The following is a 20,378-nucleotide window of genomic DNA, read 5'->3' on the forward strand; positions in this document are numbered from 1 at the left end:
GGTCCTGAACGTCCTGTAACCAGGCTTCTGAGAAGAGAAATAATCTGCCCCTTACTTGGTCCGTTGACCGGTCGGGGGCCGCCCCTTCATGCCAATTTAGTCTTGGTAGGCTTCTTGTTCTGCTTGGACTTGTTCCAAGACTGAGCTGGCTTCCAAGTTCCCTTGGATTGATCAATTTTCGCAGTGGGCTGCTGGCGTTGGGCCTTGTCCGCACAAAAGGGAAGAAAAGTAGATCCTTTAGGCTTAGCCTTTTTATCCTGCAGTAGGAACGTGCCCTTGCCTCCCGTAACCGTGGATATGATCGAGTCCAAACCTGGACCGAACAGGATCTTTCCCTGAAAAGGAAGGGACAACAGCCTCGACTTAGAGGTCCTGTCCGCAGACCACGTATTTAGCCACAGAGCCCTGCGGGCTAGTAGGGAAAAAACCTGACACCTTAGCATTCAGGCGAATAATCTGCATATTGGCATCAGAAATAAAATAATTAGCGACTCTTAAAGCATTAATTCTCTCCTGTATCTCGTCGATAGGAGTCTCCTTCTCGACCATTTCACACAGAGATTCACACCAATATGTTGCAGCTCCGGAAACCACGGCTACTGCCGCTGCCGGTTGAAAAACAAACCTTGTGTGCTGAAACATTTTCCTTAACATGTTTTCTAACTTTTTATCCATGGGCTCTTTAAACAACCAAATATCCTCAAGGGGAATCGTCATCTGCTTCGCGAGTGTAGAGATAGCATCATCCACCTTAGGTACAGTCCCCTACAGCTCGAGCTGAGAGTCCGGCACGTGGAACAGTTTCTTAAAAGAAGAAGAAGGGGAAAAGGATGAACCTAATCTCTCTCATTCATTCTTAATAAATAAGCCATCTTAACAGGAACCGGGAAGGTCTGAGGCACCACCCTGTCCTCATATACTTTATCAAGCTTAGGAATCGAGGGTTCCTCCGGTAGTTTCGGTTCTGGAACCTCCAGCGTAGCAAGCACTTGCTTCAGCAAAAAGTGCAAATTTTCCACCCTAAACAGAAAGTAAGGCTTCTCCGCAGCTGGAGGCCTAGATGACACGGATTCCAACCCAAAAGGGACTTCCTCTGAAGAGTCAGAGAAGTCCTCGTCAGCGGATATTGCCTTTGATATATCGATAGGCATAGACAACCCCTGGGCCGGGCCGCCATGAAGCATCCTACGCTTGTGCTTAGCAGAACGTGGTAAAGCATTACTCACCTTCAACACCACCGTTTGCAGTTGATCTGCAAAATCTGATGGCCAGCGAAGCTCTCCCGAAGGAGTAACGGTTGGGCCCTAGGGCGGTGCATGTGTAATTGAAGATGAATGCAGGGAACGCACCTCATGGGACTGAGAACCCTCAGAGGTGGACGGCTCAGTAGTACTAGACATCCTATTTTTTTTTAGATGTTGCAACTTTATCAAGGCAAATGGAACATAGTTGAGCAGGCGGATCTACCAGAACCTCCTCACAATAAACACAGGTATTAGACTTTGTTAAAGATGGAGTACCCTCTAACGCGTCAGAGTACTCCATAGCTTGCGCTTTATTATGAACTAGATCAAAAAAATTGGCACCTTTATAGCTCCAATGGACGGGGCACTCACCAACTTCTATGACCCGGACTACAGAAACCACTTTGTCTCTTGCGTCGATGATCAAGCAGAGGAAGTTGTATAGCCACACCCGGTCACATGTGATGCCACGCAGGACCGCCCCTGCACTAGGGAGAAAAGGGCGCCAAATCAGCTGTGCAAATACTCCCGGAAAAGAACCTGAAGTTCCATCCATTGCCAGAGCCTCATCTCGCACATAACGCAGCAATGACACAATAAACAATATTATGTATAACCCCCCCTGTTCAATAATCCCCATACCAGGAATATTAATACTTGAAAAAAGATATCACACTGTGACCCTGTCTTCTTGCATTATAATCATAGTATAATAAAAAGGAAATGATCTTACCAGAATCTATGCCATGGAACAGGAACACGGCCTCTCAAGTGCGACAGGGTAGTAGCATCGCTCCTGACATGGACTTGAGTGTAAAGAGCAGGCAACGAAACTCATCAACGCTGATTTCTTATGGAGCTGTTAATATGAGTCAGGATGGTTTCGCAGGAAGGCATTTTCACCCAGGCTCTCACTGAGAGGCTGACAGGACTACTTAAAACTCCAGTCCCATTCCGAAGAGTACTACCCTCCATAAGAGACTACTCCGAAATCTTCTGACACTTCTCTGCCAACCTCCTGTGACGAAAGGCAAAAAATTACTGGGTGATGAGGATAGTGGGGGAGGTATTTAAGCCTTTGGCTGGGGTGTCTTTGCCTCCTCTTGGTGGCCAGGTTCTTAATTCCCACAAGTAATGAATGAAGCCATGGACTCTTCTGCCATTTAGATGGAAAAACCTTTTAACCTCTAAACCTCCGGCCCCCCACATCGCCGCTACTAAATAAACCTATTAACCCCTAAACTGCCAGCCCCCCCACATCGCAAAACACTAAATTAAACTATTAACACCTAAACCTAACACCCCCCCAACTTTAAATTAAAATTACAATATAACTTAAATATCTTAAAATAAATAAAAACTTACCTGTGAAATAAAAAAAACTAAGTTTAAACTATAAATTAACCTAACTATTCTAATAAAATTAAATAAACTACCAGTACGAAAAAAAATAAAAAAATCTACAAAAAATAATAAACAATAAGCTTACAAAAAATAATAAACAAAATTATCAAAAATAAAAACAATTACACCTTAGATAATATCCCCCAAAAAATAAAAAAGCACCCCCAAGATAAAACACCCCCTAGCCTACAATAAACTACCAATAGCCCTTAAAAGGGCCTTTTGTAGGGCTATTGCCCTAAGTTAAACAGCTCTTTTACCTGAAAAAAATACAAAGTCCCCCAACAGTAAAACCCACCACCCAACCAACCCCCCCCAAAATAAAAAACCTAACTCTAAAAGAAACCTAAGCTACCCATTGCCCCTAAAGGGGCATTTGTATGGGCATTGCCCTTAAAAGGGGATTCAGCTCTTTTTCATTGCCCTTAAAAGGGCATTTAGCTCTTTATCAAATAGCCCAAACCCTAATCTGAAAAAAAAAAACACCATAAAAAATAAAAAAAAATACCTAACACTAACCTCAGAATATCTACTCACGGTTGCCGAAGTCCGGACATCCAGTCAGCGAGAAGTCTTCATCCAGGCGGTGACATCTTTATCCCTTGTGGGGGCGTCTTCTATCTTCATCCTGCTGGCGCAGAGCGGCGAAGACATCCAGCGCTGAGCGTCCTCTTCATGGACCCCCCATACACTGAAGCTTCAATGCAAGGTTGCCGTTTCAAAATGGCGTACCATGCATTCCTATTGGCTGATTTAATTCTTCAAATTCAAATCAGGCAAAAGAATGCAAGCTTCTGAAATCCTATTGGCTGATTTAAACAGTTAGTTTATTTAATATTATTAGAATAGTTATGTTAGTTTAATTTATAGTTTAAAATTAATTGTTTTTTTTATTTCACAGGTAAGTTTTTATTTATTTTAAGATAGTTAATTTGTAATTTTAATTTAAAGTTAGGGGGTGTTAAGTTTAGGGGTTAATAGTTTAATTTAGTGTTTTGCGTGGTGGGGGGGCTGGCGGTTTAGGGGTTAATAGGTTTATTTAGTAGCGGTGATGAGGGGGGCCGGAGGTTTAGGGGTTAAAAGGTTTATTTAGTTGCAGCGATGTGGGAGGCCGGAGGTTTATGGGTTAATAACTTTATTATAGTGGCGGTGATGTCGGGGAGTGGCGGATTAGGGGTTAATAGCTTTATTATAGTGGTGGCGATGTCGGGAGCAACGAAAAGAAAATTTATACTTACCTGATAAATTTGTTTCTTTTTAGACACGATGAGTCCATGGATTTCATCCTTACTTGTGGGATTACGCCTCCTGGTCAGCAGGAGGAGGCAAAGAGCACCACAACAGAGCTGTATATATAGCTCCTCCCTTTCCTCCCACTCCAGTCATTTGACCGAAGTTAGGAAGAGAAAGGAAAAGCCAAGGTGCAGAGGTGGCTGAAGTTTACAAAAATTAATAACCTGTCTCATAAAACAGGGCGGGCCGTGGACTCATCGTGTCTAAAAAGAAACAAATTTATCAGGTAAGCATACATTTTCTTTTCTTTTTAAAGACACGATGAGTCCACAGATTTCATCCTTGTGGGACACAATACCAAAGCTAGAGTACACAGATGATAAGGGAGGGACAAGACAGGGAACCTAAACAGAAGGCACCACTGCTTGAAGAACCTTTCTCCCAAAAACAGCTTCAGCCAAAGCAAAGGTATCAAATTTGTAAAATTTAGAAAAAATGTGAAGAGAGGACCAAGATGCAGCCTTGCAAATCTGTTCAACAGAAGAATCATTTTTGAATGCCCATGAGGAAGCAACAGCCCTGGAGGAATGAGCCGTAACTCTTTCAGGAGGCTGCTGTCCAGCAGTTTCATATGCAAAACGGATAATACTCTTCAGCCAAAAAGAAAAAGAGGTAGCTGTAGCTTTCTGACCCTCACACTTTCCCAAGAAAACGCCAAACAAAGAAGACGACTGACGAAAGTCTTTAGTCGCTTGTAAATAAAATTTCAATGCATGGACCACGTCCAAATGTGCAATAGACGTTCCTTTGGAGAAGAAGGATTAGGACACAAGGAAGGAACAATAATCTCCTGATTAATGTTCCTGTCTGAAAACAACCTTAGGAAGAAACCCTAGTTTAGTACGTAAAACTACCTTATCCGAATGAAAAATAAGGTAAGGCGAATTGTATTGCAATGCCGAAAGCTCAGACACTCTTCGAGCTGAAGAAATGGCAACAAGAAATAAAACTTTCCAAGATAACAACTTAATATCTAAGGAATGCATAGGCTCAAACGGAGCCCCTTGAAGAACTTTAAGAACTAAATTCAGACTCCATGAAGGAGCAATTGGTTTAAACACAGGACTGATTCTAACCAAAGCCTGACAAAAAGATTGAACTGGGACATCCACCAGACGTTTGTGTAACAAAATAGATAAGGCAGAGATCTGACCCTTTAGGGAACTTGCCGATAAACCCTTCTCCAAACCTTCTTGGAGAAAGGACAAAATTCTGGGAATCCTACTCCATGAGTAGCCCTTGGATTCATACCAATAAAGATAGATATTTACGCCATATCTTATGGTAAATCTTTCTAGTCACAGGCTTACGAGCCTGGATCATGGTCTTTATCAACGAATCAGAAAACCCTCGCTTGGATAGAATTAAGCGTTCATTCTCCAAGCAGTCAGCTTCAGAGAAACTAGATTTGGGTGAAGGAAGGTCCCTTGATTAGAAGGTCCTGCCTCAACTGAAGTCTCCACAGTAGCAGAGATGATATGTCCCCCAGATTTGCATACCGAATCCTTCGAGTACAAGCCAGTGCAATTAGGATCACCTGTGCCTTTGCAGACTGGAGAAATAGGCAAGCTAGACTAAAAGTCCAAGTTACCGTCAGGGTGTCTAACAAAACCACCTGAGGGACCCTGGCCACTCCCCCGGCTGAAAAGTCTGCCTGATCATGAAGTCTGCCTCCCAGAGTCCACCCCTGGGAAGTGGATTGATGATAAACATCAAGAATGGGCCTCTGCCCATGGAATTATCTTGGATACCTCTGATATCACCAAGGAACACCTTGTTCCTCCCTGATGAACCGAAGACATGTGTCCCACTGGAACTAGATAAACTGGACCAAAACTAACTAGGGCCAGGCCAAAATAGTATTGAAGATCTCAGCTCCAAAATGATTATAGGAAAATCAGACCTTACTGAGTCCTTTAGGGGACCATAGACTGTTCCCCATCCTAGAAGGTTGATGTCTGTTATCACAGACAGCCAAGATGGTCTGCGAAAGCAGGTTCCCTGGAAAGAATGATCCAGAGACAACCACCCCAAGAAAACCCTTGTCTCCTTCCGAGTCAAAAAAGTCTTTAATTTCCTGACTTCCTGCAGGAAAAAAACTTAATGTATAAAACTTAATGTATAGGAAATCTAATATGGTTCCCAAAAAGGTAACCTTTGTCCAGGACTAAATATCTCCTTACCAAATGTACCTTGCTGCTTGATATCACAGAAAGGATAGCATTTCCATAAGGAATCTTGCTTGAAAAGATTGCACCTGGACTAGAATGTCTTCCAGAAAGGGTGCCACATCAATGCCCCATAACTGAGCACTGCCAACATCAAACTCAGACTCCTATTCTGGGACTGTAGAAAGGCTGACAGACAAGGCCACAATTGGGGATGCTTGCCTGAGAATGTGATAATGCAAGCATCATAAAATGATTCTCCCAGATCAAAATAAAATTGGAACGAATAGTTTCCACCTTGAAGGATGGTACCCTTAGGCATTTGATCAGAATCATGACATCTAAAACTTGATTAGAGTCTAAAGATCTAAAATTGTACTGAAGGTTCCCTGGAACCATTACAAGATTAGGATAAAATCCCCAACTCCGTTCCTGAATCAGAACAGGAACTCATTCTGTCCCAGGTCGGAGAGGTCTCCTACCCTGAGTAAGGCCACCTTGCCTCTTATCTGGCTCCAAACATTCTTGAAAGCCAAAACCCCCCTACGTCTCAGAGGAAGAAATAGAAAAAAATCCTTTGAAGTCTTGAAAGGAATTTAAAAGGAATCTTAAACAAAACGTGTGTCACTATGGTAAGCCTGAAATCTTAGCTTCCCGCTAAATACTTGAAGGGAAGCATCTATAAGAAAGGAAATGACCGACTCAAAGATGTCTTCGAAGAGAGTGTCTGCTCTAATAGAACCAGACAACGTATGAACCAGTATGCTACCGTATAAGCGACAGTGGCAATAATAAGCCTACCGCACCTGGTGTTCCCCGGCGGTCTTCCGGGTACTGACCAAGCCTGGACCTGCTTAACTTCCAGGTTCAGACAGGATCTGGTGCATTCAAGACAGTTTGGCAGTGGAAAAGCCATAGGTTTCCAATACTGAGCAACCCCTCTGTTATCCCTAGGATCCTTAAGGGAACAACTATCCCCAATAGGAATAGTAGGACTCCCTGTTAGTGTGGAAATTGTATTAAACAACTTCCGCTTTGGAAGGATAGTTGACGCCACATCAGATCAGAAAGCAGGAGCTTAAACCTGAAAGATACATCTTCAGTATCAGCAGGAGGAATTATACTGTCAGAAACTGAGATTTTATCCTCAGACGCTACCGAAGTATCCTCTTCCTCACATCTGGGAGGGGACCTTGAGATAGCAACAACCGTGACAGGAACCTCGCTCACTGAATGTTTATTTTTCCTCTTGCGCTCTCGCTGCAGCATGGGAAAAGCTGACAACGCCCTTGAGACCATCTGGTAAAAAATAAAAGGTGGGCGATGTCTTGCAAGGTAACTCCAGGAGGAGCCATGGAGGAAGTGCAGGGCATCTGGTTAAATAGACGCTAAGTTTTAAGGGCACTTGAGGAGAAAAGCTGCAGAATGAATAAACCATTGTCACAATGCATCTTATATTTTTTTTTTTTTTTTTTTTTTCATTCATGGAAAAAATTTTTTATTTTTTTTTATTTTTTTTTATATTATTTTTTATTGAGGTTTTTTTTGCCAAAACAAACATTTGGTAATTGCCAATATACAATAAAAAGAAAAACATTAGAGTATTACATAGTAAGCTGCAAACATATGACAGACAGGTAAACCAAATGATTAAATGACAATTACTTTCTCATAATAAACAGTAGACATAAATAGAACATAGAGTAGGTGGACATAAATTGGAGCGGGCCACTCATGGACCCTCATTGAAAAACCTCATTTTTTATATGAGAATGGTCATATGAATAGTCTGAATTGTTGAGAATAATGCGAATATTAATGTTCGTCATAAAACTAAGTAATCTATACTTTTATTTCTTTACCTTATTTGAACAATACTCACATTGGATGGCCAGTTAGTCACCTATAGACCCACTGAGCCAAAAGCATTTGGAAAATATACCTTTATAGTTAAATGCATCCAGAAAGACCAACCACAGAGTAGCTAGAAAAGGAAGAGAAAAAAAAAAAAAAAAAAAAAGGGGGGGCGAAAAGGGTGGTGGGGATATGGGTGGGCAGGGGAGGAGGGGAGGGAGAGGAATTAGTTGGAGCATGGGGCCTACAGCAACTGCTCCCTGTGACTGCCCTGGAACAGGGTCAGTATAAGTGCTTCCATATATCCCAGATTTCCGAATGTAAAAGGACTTTGTTGCGTTGGGTAAAGATCGGACTCTCCATGATTTCCAAATAGGACATGGTTTTGACTACTTCTCCCCATGTAGGTGGTGTTTGCTGTCTCCAAAGTCTTGCTATAGCTAGCTTGGCTGAGATAAGTATATAGACTGAGAGTAAGGCCTTTGGGAGTGAGGCTGTGTCTAAGTTTAAGTGCAATAGGGCTGTTTGCGGGGAGTTGTGTAAGCAGGGAATTAGGTTTCTACATTTGTGTGAGACAACTTGCCAAAAGGAGGCCAATTGCGGACATTCCCACCAAATATGGGCCGGCGAACCCACCATCCCACACTGCCTCCAGCACAATGGAGAGTTGGTCTGAGAAATTTTGTATAATCTCAGTGGGGTGAGATGCCACTGTGTACAGATTTTAAGATATAACTCTAGTAGAGTTACGCAGTGAAGTGCCTGTTTGGTTAGGGCCACCGCTTGGACCCATTCGTCTTGTTCCGTTCGAAAATGAATGGCCTTTTCCCAGGCCAATGTGTAAGCTAGATTATAGAGAACCGAGAAAGCACACAGAGTCTCTATAGAAGTGCGCAAATGATCACAGCATATGGCTAATGGCGGATTCGGCAAACGGCAATCCAGGCAGCTCTCTCAGGAATGATGAATGGACAACGGGAACCTGTGGATGACAGATGGAAGAGGCGCCTCATGGGACAAGTATCGTTTTAGACAGCAAAGGGACACACATAAGCGGCGAACCCCCCACACAGAGTGTTACTCACAAGAGCGGCGGTACAAACGTGTACCCAGACAGGCAGGACGGAACCAAAGGTCGCCCGTCAGACAGGCGTAAACTCAGTACGCTAGGCAAACGTCACTCAGCAAGCAGCGTCAGAGTAAAACCCAGCAGGGGAACCAATAGAGTCGAAGGGAACTCGACACAGCGGACCTCCAAAGGGGATCAGGAACGTAGCCAAATACCTCCAGCGGCAATGGTAATAGAAAACAGGCAGGTGTGATGTGCTCAAAGATACATTTATTGAGTACAAACAGATAAAAACAAGCGTACAGCAACGCGTTTCTCAACAAATAGTCGTTTCATCAGGCTGATACTAATACATGAAAATACCTGCTCTATTTATAACACACCTGTGTCAATCACAGAGCTCCTGCTACTGACACACCTCCTAGGTGGACATGACTGATGATAGAATGTGAATCAAGTAGGAGGTGTCCCAGGGGCCGGAGCTAAGGATGAACTACCAACAACAAATAACATACACAAATATTTCATACATTCTGAATTATATGTTTGTAATTGGTCTGTCCTTACAGTGAATATACACATTCAGATCATACATGTAATAAATATTATTGTAACAATATGCAACATATGAAGAATTAAAAAATTAAAACACTCACAAATTAAGATCGTAGTTTAATAAAATCTACTAATGTATCGTAAAAACCCAGTGTCATTAAAAGATTTGGACCAGAAGATAAAAATTAATAAATAATGGTCCAGTTTGGCATAAGGGGCTGTTTAATTTTTTTTAAAAAAAAAAAAAAAAAAAAAAAAAAAAAATAAAATATAATAAATAATAAATCAAATAAATCAATAAATAAAATAAAGATTAAGATAAGTGTTTGTTAAAAGGTGGGGGGGAGGGGGGGGGGGGGGGGGGGGGAAAGAGCGATCCTTGAATAATATAAGGATAGGACTAAGAGGACCAGCGATAAAATACCATGTCGAAGTTCTATATATGGATCTATTTGGATACAACTCTAACGGATGGCCCTAATTGGTGGATATTGAACTCGTATGGATATGGGTAGGGTGACTGAATAAAACTCTGGCAGATGGCCCTAATTACCGATAGTTGTACTAATAAGGACTATAAGCACCAGAGAAAAATAAATTATGCAGTATTAATCTTAATCATTGACTATACTATATGCTCAAATGCAAATAGAAAAATATAAATATAAAATAAAGAGTAATAAGTATGGATTAAATAACTGGATACAGCTCTAGTGCTTGGCCCTAATTAGTGGAAGGCTGCTAGGTCAATACACAAATTTAACCCATCAGGATGCATACATTTCAAGACGTGGATCCAATACGTTTCTCTTTGTCTTAATCTAAAGTACCTATTATAGATGTAAGATTTAGGTATATGTTCTAAAGGGGTCACGGAGAAGCAATTAGTATCACCATTGTGCATAATGTTGCAATGTCTAGAGACACTATGGTACTTATAATTCTTCCTCATATTACGTTTATGTTCAGACCACCTTATGCTGAACCGCCTGCAGGTTCTGCCCACGTATTGGATGCCACACAAACAGGTGAGTAGATATACAACAAAAGTTGAAGCGCAAGAGATATGTCCAATAATCGAATAAGATCTATTAGTGATAGTAGATCGAAAAGTTTTTTGTTTGGTATCAATCGACTGACACATCTTGCATCTACTCGCTCTACATCTGAAAGCACCCAACTTTGGTGCAATAGACTTCGGTGTTATGAGGGCTGGTTGTCTCTTATGTTTAACTATCTTGCTGGGAGCAAGCAAGGTCTTTAAAGTAGGAGCTCTCCTATAAACCACTTTTGGTTTGGTACCTATCGACTTACCTAAAATGGGATCCTTAGTTAGAATATCCCAATGTTTGGCCAGCACCTTTCTAATCAATACATGATTAGAATTAAATTGCGTGATAAAGAGGGGATTTTCATTATAGTTATTAGTTACTTGTCCCAAATGTTTATTAGAATTGATAAAATAATCATTCCTATCATCTAATCTAGCCCTTCTGTAACCTTGGTCTATGATACTAAGTGGATAGTTCTTTTCCAGAAAACGTTCCCTCAAGACCTGACTTTGGGAATCAAAGTCAGATAACGTGCTGCAATTGCGGCGAATACGTTTGAACTGACCATATGGTACGTTCTGTTTCCAGGCATGAAAATGACAACTTTTGAAATCCAGATAGCTATTACAGTCAACCGTCTTGAAATAGGTTGTACTGGTCACCTTGCCTTCATTAAAGCTCAAATGCAGGTCCAAGTAAACGATTGATTTAGTATTAATTGAACTCGTGAAGGTCAAACCCCTATCGTTTGAATTCAAATAATCCACAAAAGAAGTGGCTGAGTCCTCATTGCCCCTCCATATAAATATCAGATCGTCAATGTATCTGCCATAGAATACCAGGCTCGCCCCATAGTGTGAGTCATATATATAACGCTTTTCAAAATGACCCATAAACAAATTCGCGTAACTAGGGGCGAACCTGGTACCCATGGCAGTACCTTTGGTTTGAAGAAAAAATTCATCCTGGAACACAAAATAATTGTGCTCCAGGATGAAAGAAATAAGTTGTAAAATGAACTCTTTCTGGTTAGTAGAAAGATAAAAATCTTGGTCCAAAAATTCAGACACTGCCTCCATACCCAAATTGTGTACAATATTCGAGTACAAAGCCTGAACATCACAGGTGATCCACACCAGGTCGGGTGTGATATTCAATCCCTCTAATTTCTTGAGGAGGTCTGTGGAGTCTTGAATATAGGATTCAAGACCCCGGACATATTTCTGTAGAAAATAATCAACGTATGATGACACGTTGTCAGTTAAGCTGCCTATCCCCGCTATGATGGGTCGACCTGGTGGGCATGAGGGGTTTTTGTGTATCTTAGGCAAATGGTAATAAAATGCCAGATTGGGCTCATCAGTTACCAAAAAATCCCTCTCTTTTTTATGGAGTATACCTTCTTTGAAGGCAGAATCAACAATATCCTTAAGAGATGATTTAAACCTCATAGTAGGGTCAGAGTTCAATTTCGTATAGTAGTTAACATCAAATAAAATTTTGCGGGCCTCTATTAGATAGTCGGCAAGGTCTTGAAGCACAACTCCTCCGCCTTTATCGGCTTGTCTAATGACAATAGATTTGTTGTTTTTAAGACTTTCCAAAGCTTTTTTCTCATTAGGAAAAAGATTATTTTTTCCATGTATCTTTTTGGTTATTTTATCAAAATCGTCACTAACAAGTTGTCTGAAAATTTCGATATGGGCATTGTTTTTTAATTGGGGTACAAAGTTCGATTTATTTTTGAAGTTGGTATGTATATACCCCTCACACAGTTGGTCAATAAAAGTGTCAGGTTCAATAACCGGAACCATTTCTTGGTTAAGTCTAGCTCCCATTGAATCTGTCAGAATAGGCAGCAGTGTACTATTCTTGAGTGTCTTTTCAGCAAAATATTTTTGCAATGACAGTTTTTGGGTGAACCGGTTCAAATCCACAAAAAGTGAAAAAACATTGTGCTTGTTGGTAGGACTAAAAGAAAGACCCTTGCCCAATACCCGAATTTCGTCATTTGACAAGACATGGGACGATAGATTGAAGATCCCCTTACTTAGGGTCTGTAATCTTGCCTTTTTGCGGGCTGTGCTCCGTCCTCTACACCCTCGTTTCCGTGAGGTCTTTTCCCTTTCGGGGGTGCAGTAAGGGAGATCACTGGCTCTAGGTAACTGGCAATCGTCTTTTGTTTCCATGACGATTGTCTGTGACCTGTCCCTAAAAAATGATTAGAAGAATCAGTATCAGAAATGATAGCTTGGCTATCGTTTGGATAATGTGGGCTTAAAGTCGCATCGGGAGCAAACATATGGTTAGGATATGCATTTGCACCGACATTATTTGGCATTCTAGATGGTGTGATTTCATGGCTGCTTGTCATGATCCTCCTAGTATGTGAGGGACCCTGATCACTAGGAGAATTATCTCTCTTAAGTCCATGGTCATAATTGAATGATATATGCTGATTAGCTGGATCACCTTGGGTCTGATGATAATTTCCTGCAGCACGGTGAGATGGTATAACTATATCATTTCTGGAGTTATGATACCCATTGGAATGCTGTACATAGTTAACATTCTTATTTTCTTTAGGGTTTCTGTAATCAGGTCTATATCCATAATTAGGGTTGTTATAATTGGATTGATGTCCTCTATTAAATTCACCCTGATGTCTATAGCCATTATGACCTGGGCCATATGGTGGATAATCTCTATCTTTATTCCAATGGTTATTACCATTATAAGAATAATGGTTTCGTCTGTTGGCGTTCGTCCACTGTTCATTAGTGTTATTATTGGACTGATGATTAGTCCAAGTGGTATTATTCGATTTGTTTTTATTCTTATGTTTATTTCTATTTTTCGGGTAATATACCGTGGTCCACTCATTTTCAAGGCCATTAGGTGGTACTCTTGAAGGTGGTTGCTGGATAACCCTATCCTGTGGAATGGCATTCACTTCTGAAACTGAAATGCTCTTAGGATCAGGGCTAGATGTTTCGTGAATTCTCTTATTCTTATGATAAGTGTGTATCTGACCTTTCTGATAATCCTCTTCATCCCTAATAAGTTTACGATTTTTAACCAACATCAGATCTTTTTGATAAGCATCTGTTTTCTGTAGAACCATAGTATTCAGTTCATCATAAAGATGCGATGTTTTAAATTTTTCTAAATTTTTTTGAATGGAATCTATTTCTTTAGAGGATTGTTCAACTAAAATTTTCCTGTGGGCAATCAAGATTTTCAAAAGTGTGATGGAACATAAAGTTAATGCTTTCTCCCATTGGGAATTGACAGTGGGATCATCTTTAAATGAACAACTTTTGAAAATCCTAAGTCCACGAGGTATTTGTTCTTTGTCAATATATTTCTGCAACATTTCTGCATCCAACCAGTGTCTGCACTCGACATTGATTGCATCTTCTAATCTCGCAAAAAGTGCATGAATGGACAGATTCTCAACAGAACTGTCAGATGCAGCTGTGCCAGCAGTGGATTCTGTGTGTGACACGAGCAACAATCTCTTGTTGTTCCTCTCACTCACAGATAACATTATGCCCTGTGATCCAATTAGATAAATACAAATCAAAATGACCAGGTCACGTGGTTAACAGTGGCCTGTGTGTTAGATTGTGAGACTAAATAGTCTTAATCAAATATGTACCAGTGTAATATGGTAATATTCACTGTGAGTAGTAATGTGACAGTGTTGAAATTATGAAAAGGTGATAAATGTGCTAGCAATAATACAACTGGGAATAAGTGATATATGTGCTAACAATAATGTAACTAACAATGATGTGAGTCAAGGAGACTAAAAAACTATGATTATAGCAAATCCTAGATGCCTAGAAAAAATGCTTAAGATATAAAAATTGGCTATACAATGTGTGTCAACAACAAAATAAAAATTTAAATTTGCGACAATTAGTATATTGTTCAAATATAACCTATACTAATACACTTAGTCTAATAGTGTACCTCCGGATAGTGATGATAAGTAAAGATAGATACAAACTTGCTATCAAAATACTCCTACCGTGATAATAAGAATGACAGAATAGGTGACAATTATCGAAAATAAAAAATTAAAGACAGCATATGACCCTATAATACGGTCTAGAATAGAAAAACAGTGTGAACAAAAATAACTAAATGATTAAACAATCAAACTATGTGGATCGTATTGTGCAAGAGTAGTAATTACTAAAACAGCAACAATCAAGACAGTATATAAAAATATATATATCGGTTTGACAACAAACCCTAAAAAAGATATCTAATAAGCAATGGTATTAAGTCGTGATACATTGAAAACAGCAATTGCTAATAAAAACTAAATCAAATGCAGCAAACTTCGGTGGGCCTAGGCCCAAATACTTGCTAGATTATAGAGAACCGAGAAAGCACACAGAGTCTCTATAGAAGTGCGCAAATGATCACAGCATATGGCTAATGGCGGATTCGGCAAACGGCAATCCAGGCAGCTCTCTCAGGAATGATGAATGGACAACGGGAACCTGTGGATGACAGATGGAAGAGGCGCCTCATGGGACAAGTATCGTTTTAGACAGCAAAGGGACACACATAAGCGGCGAACCCCCCACACAGAGTGTTACTCACAAGAGCGGCGGTACAAACGTGTACCCAGACAGGCAGGACGGAACCAAAGGTCGCCCGTCAGACAGGCGTAAACTCAGTACGCTAGGCAAACGTCACTCAGCAAGCAGCGTCAGAGTAAAACCCAGCAGGGGAACCAATAGAGTCGAAGGGAACTCGACACAGCGGACCTCCAAAGGGGATCAGGAACGTAGCCAAATACCTCCAGCGGCAATGGTAATAGAAAACAGGCAGGTGTGATGTGCTCAAAGATACATTTATTGAGTACAAACAGATAAAAACAAGCGTACAGCAACGCGTTTCTCAACAAATAGTCGTTTCATCAGGCTGATACTAATACATGAAAATACCTGCTCTATTTATAACACACCTGTGTCAATCACAGAGCTCCTGCTACTGACACACCTCCTAGGTGGACATGACTGATAAAGATACATGGAAAAAATAATCTTTTTCCTAATGAGAAAAAAGCTTTGGAAAGTCTTAAAAACAACAAATCTATTGTCATTAGACAAGCCGATAAAGGCGGAGGAGTTGTGCTTCAAGACCTTGCCGACTATCTAATAGAGGCCCGCAAAATTTTATTTGATGTTAACTACTATACGAAATTGAACTCTGACCCTACTATGAGGTTTAAATCATCTCTTAAGGATATTGTTGATTCTGCCTTCAAAGAAGGTATACTCCATAAAAAAGAGAGGGATTTTTTGGTAACTGATGAGCCCAATCTGGCATTTTATTACCATTTGCCTAAGATACACAAAAACCCCTCATGCCCACCAGGTCGACCCATCATAGCGGGGATAGGCAGCTTAACTGACAACGTGTCATCATACGTTGATTATTTTCTACAGAAATATGTCCGGGGTCTTGAATCCTATATTCAAGACTCCACAGACCTCCTCAAGAAATTAGAGGGATTGAATATCACACCCGACCTGGTGTGGATCACCTGTGATGTTCAGGCTTTGTACTCGAATATTGTACACAATTTGGGTATGGAGGCAGTGTCTGAATTTTTGGACCAAGATTTTTATCTTTCTACTAACCAGAAAGAGTTCATTTTACAACTTATTTCTTTCATCCTGGAGCACAATTATTTTGTGTTCCAGGATGAATTTTTTCTTCAAACCAAAGGTACTGCCATGGGTACCAGGTTCGCCCCTAGTTACGCGAATTTGTTTATGGGTCATTTTGAAAAGCGTTATATATATGACTCACACTATGGGGCGAGCCTGGTATTCTATGGCAGATACATTGACGATCTGATATTTATATGGAGGGGCAATGAGGACTCAGCCACTTCTTTTGTGGATTATTTGAATTCAAACGATAGGGGTTTGACCTTCACGAGTTCAATTAATACTAAATCAATCGTTTACTTGGACCTGCATTTGAGCTTTAATGAAGGCAAGGTGACCAGTACAACCTATTTCAAGACGGTTGACTGTAATAGCTATCTGGATTTCAAAAGTTGTCATTTTCATGCCTGGAAACAGAACGTACCATATGGTCAGTTCAAACGTATTCGCCGCAATTGCAGCACGTTATCTGACTTTGATTCCCAAAGTCAGGTCTTGAGGGAACGTTTTCTGGAAAAGAACTATCCACTTAGTATCATAGACCAAGGTTACAGAAGGGCTAGATTAGATGATAGGAATGATTATTTTATCAATTCTAATAAACATTTGGGACAAGTAACTAATAACTATAATGAAAATCCCCTCTTTATCACGCAATTTAATTCTAATCATGTATTGATTAGAAAGGTGCTGGCCAAACATTGGGATATTCTAACTAAGGATCCCATTTTAGGTAAGTCGATAGGTACCAAACCAAAAGTGGTTTATAGGAGAGCTCCTACTTTAAAGACCTTGCTTGCTCCCAGCAAGATAGTTAAACATAAGAGACAACCAGCCCTCATAACACCGAAGTCTATTGCACCAAAGTTGGGTGCTTTCAGATGTAGAGCGAGTAGATGCAAGATGTGTCAGTCGATTGATACCAAACAAAAAACTTTTCGATCTACTATCACTAATAGATCTTATTCGATTATTGGACATATCTCTTGCGCTTCAACTTTTGTTGTATATCTACTCACCTGTTTGTGTGGCATCCAATACGTGGGCAGAACCTGTAGGCGGTTCAGCATAAGGTGGTCTGAACATAAACGTAATATGAGGAAGAATTATAAGTACCATAGTGTCTCTAGACATTGCAACATTATGCACAATGGTGATACTAATTGCTTCTCCGTGACCCCTTTAGAACATATACCTAAATCTTACATCTATAATAGGTACTTTAGATTAAGACAAAGAGAAACGTATTGGATCCACGTCTTGAAATGTATGCATCCTGATGGGTTAAATTTGTGTATTGACCTAGCAGCCTTCCACTAATTAGGGCCAAGCACTAGAGCTGTATCCAGTTATTTAATCCATACTTATTACTCTTTATTTTATATTTATATTTTTCTATTTGCATTTGAGCATATAGTATAGTCAATGATTAAGATTAATACTGCATAATTTATTTTTCTCTGGTGCTTATAGTCCTTATTAGTACAACTATCGGTAATTAGGGCCATCTGCCAGAGTTTTATTCAGTCACCCTACCCATATCCATACGAGTTCAATATCCACCAATTAGGGCCATCCGTTAGAGTTGTATCCAAATAGATCCATATATAGAACTTCGACATGGTATTTTATCGCTGGTCCTCTTAGTCCTATCCTTATATTATTCAAGGATCGCTCTTCCCCCCCCCCCCCCCCCCCCCCCACCTTTTAACAAACACTTATCTTAATCTTTATTTTATTTATTGATTTATTTGATTTATTATTTATTATATTTTTTTTTTTTTTTTTTTTTTTATTTTTTTTTAAAAACATTACTCAGCCCCTTCTGCCAAACTGGACCATTATTTATTCATTTTTATCTTCTGGTCCAAATCTTTTAATGACACTGGGTTTTTACGATACATTAGTAGATTTTATTAAACTACGATCTTAATTTGTGAGTGTTTTAATTTTTTAATTCTTCATATGTTGCATATTGTTACAATAATATTTATTACATGTATGATCTGAATGTGTATATTCACTGTAAGGACAGACCAATTACAAACATATAATTCAGAATGTATGAAATATTTGTGTATGTTATTTGTTGTTGGTAGTTCATCCTTAGCTCCGGCCCCTGGGACACCTCCTACTTGATTCACATTCTATCATCAGTCATGTCCACCTAGGAGGTGTGTCAGTAGCAGGAGCTCTGTGATTGACACAGGTGTGTTATAAATAGAGCAGGTATTTTCATGTATTAGTATCAGCCTGATGAAACGACTATTTGTTGAGAAACGCGTTGCTGTACGCTTGTTTTTATCTGTTTGTACTCAATAAATGTATCTTTGAGCACATCACACCTGCCTGTTTTCTATTACCATTGCCGCTGGAGGTATTTGGCTACGTTCCTGATCCCCTTTGGAGGTCCGCTGTGTCGAGTTCCCTTCGACTCTATTGGTTCCCCTGCTGGGTTTTACTCTGACGCTGCTTGCTGAGTGACGTTTGCCTAGCGTACTGAGTTTACGCCTGTCTGACGGGCGACCTTTGGTTCCGTCCTGCCTGTCTGGGTACACGTTTGTACCGCCGCTCTTGTGAGTAACACTCTGTGTGGGGGGTTCGCCGCTTATGTGTGTCCCTTTGCTGTCTAAAACGATACTTGTCCCATGAGGCGCCTCTTCCATCTGTCATCCACAGGTTCCCGTTGTCCATTCATCATTCCTGAGAGAGCTGCCTGGATTGCCGTTTGCCGAATCCGCCATTAGCCATATGCTGTGATCATTTGCGCACTTCTATAGAGACTCTGTGTGCTTTCTCGGTTCTCTATAATCTAGCAAGTATTTGGGCCTAGGCCCACCGAAGTTTGCTGCATTTGATTTAGTTTTTATTAGCAATTGCTGTTTTCAATGTATCACGACTTAATACCATTGCTTATTAGATATCTTTTTTAGGGTTTGTTGTCAAACCGATATATATATTTTTATATACTGTCTTGATTGTTGCTGTTTTAGTAATTACTACTCTTGCACAATACGATCCACATAGTTTGATTGTTTAATCATTTAGTTATTTTTGTTCACACTGTTTTTCTATTCTAGACCGTATTATAGGGTCATATGCTGTCTTTAATTTTTTATTTTCGATAATTGTCACCTATTCTGTCATTCTTATTATCACGGTAGGAGTATTTTGATAGCAAGTTTGTATCTATCTTTACTTATCATCACTATCCGGAGGTACACTATTAGACTAAGTGTATTAGTATAGGTTATATTTGAACAATATACTAATTGTCGCAAATTTAAATTTTTATTTTGTTGTTGACACACATTGTATAGCCAATTTTTATATCTTAAGCATTTTTTCTAGGCATCTAGGATTTGCTATAATCATAGTTTTTTAGTCTCCTTGACTCACATCATTGTTAGTTACATTATTGTTAGCACATATATCACTTATTCCCAGTTGTATTATTGCTAGCACATTTATCACCTTTTCATAATTTCAACACTGTCACATTACTACTCACAGTGAATATTACCATATTACACTGGTACATATTTGATTAAGACTATTTAGTCTCACAATCTAACACACAGGCCACTGTTAACCACGTGACCTGGTCATTTTGATTTGTATTTATCTAATTGGATCACAGGGCATAATGTTATCTGTGAGTGAGAGGAACAACAAGAGATTGTTGCTCGTGTCACACACAGAATCCACTGCTGGCACAGCTGCATCTGACAGTTCTGTTGAGAATCTGTCCATTCATGCACTTTTTGCGAGATTAGAAGATGCAATCAATGTCGAGTGCAGACACTGGTTGGATGCAGAAATGTTGCAGAAATATATTGACAAAGAACAAATACCTCGTGGACTTAGGATTTTCAAAAGTTGTTCATTTAAAGATGATCCCACTGTCAATTCCCAATGGGAGAAAGCATTAACTTTATGTTCCATCACACTTTTGAAAATCTTGATTGCCCACAGGAAAATTTTAGTTGAACAATCCTCTAAAGAAATAGATTCCATTCAAAAAAATTTAGAAAAATTTA

General features: G+C 39.9%; 1 protein-coding gene across 1 annotated transcript in view; it reads right to left on the bottom strand.

Moving 5' to 3' along the window:
• The window catches only part of LOC128661241 (SCO-spondin-like), a 624,208-nt gene that overhangs the window by 45,376 nt on the left and 558,454 nt on the right, over positions 1-20,378 (bottom strand). The window contains exons 113-114 of the mRNA XM_053715520.1: positions 17,358-17,416; positions 12,709-14,195 (exon numbers count right to left, since the gene is read on the bottom strand). Coding sequence (XP_053571495.1) covers positions 12,709-14,195; positions 17,358-17,416 — 1,546 coding nt within the window. The remainder of the gene's footprint in view (positions 1-12,708; positions 14,196-17,357; positions 17,417-20,378) is intronic.

The sequence above is a fragment of the Bombina bombina genome, chromosome 5 (assembly GCF_027579735.1).
Source record: "Bombina bombina isolate aBomBom1 chromosome 5, aBomBom1.pri, whole genome shotgun sequence".
In the NCBI taxonomy this organism is placed as follows: Eukaryota; Metazoa; Chordata; class Amphibia; order Anura; family Bombinatoridae; genus Bombina; species Bombina bombina.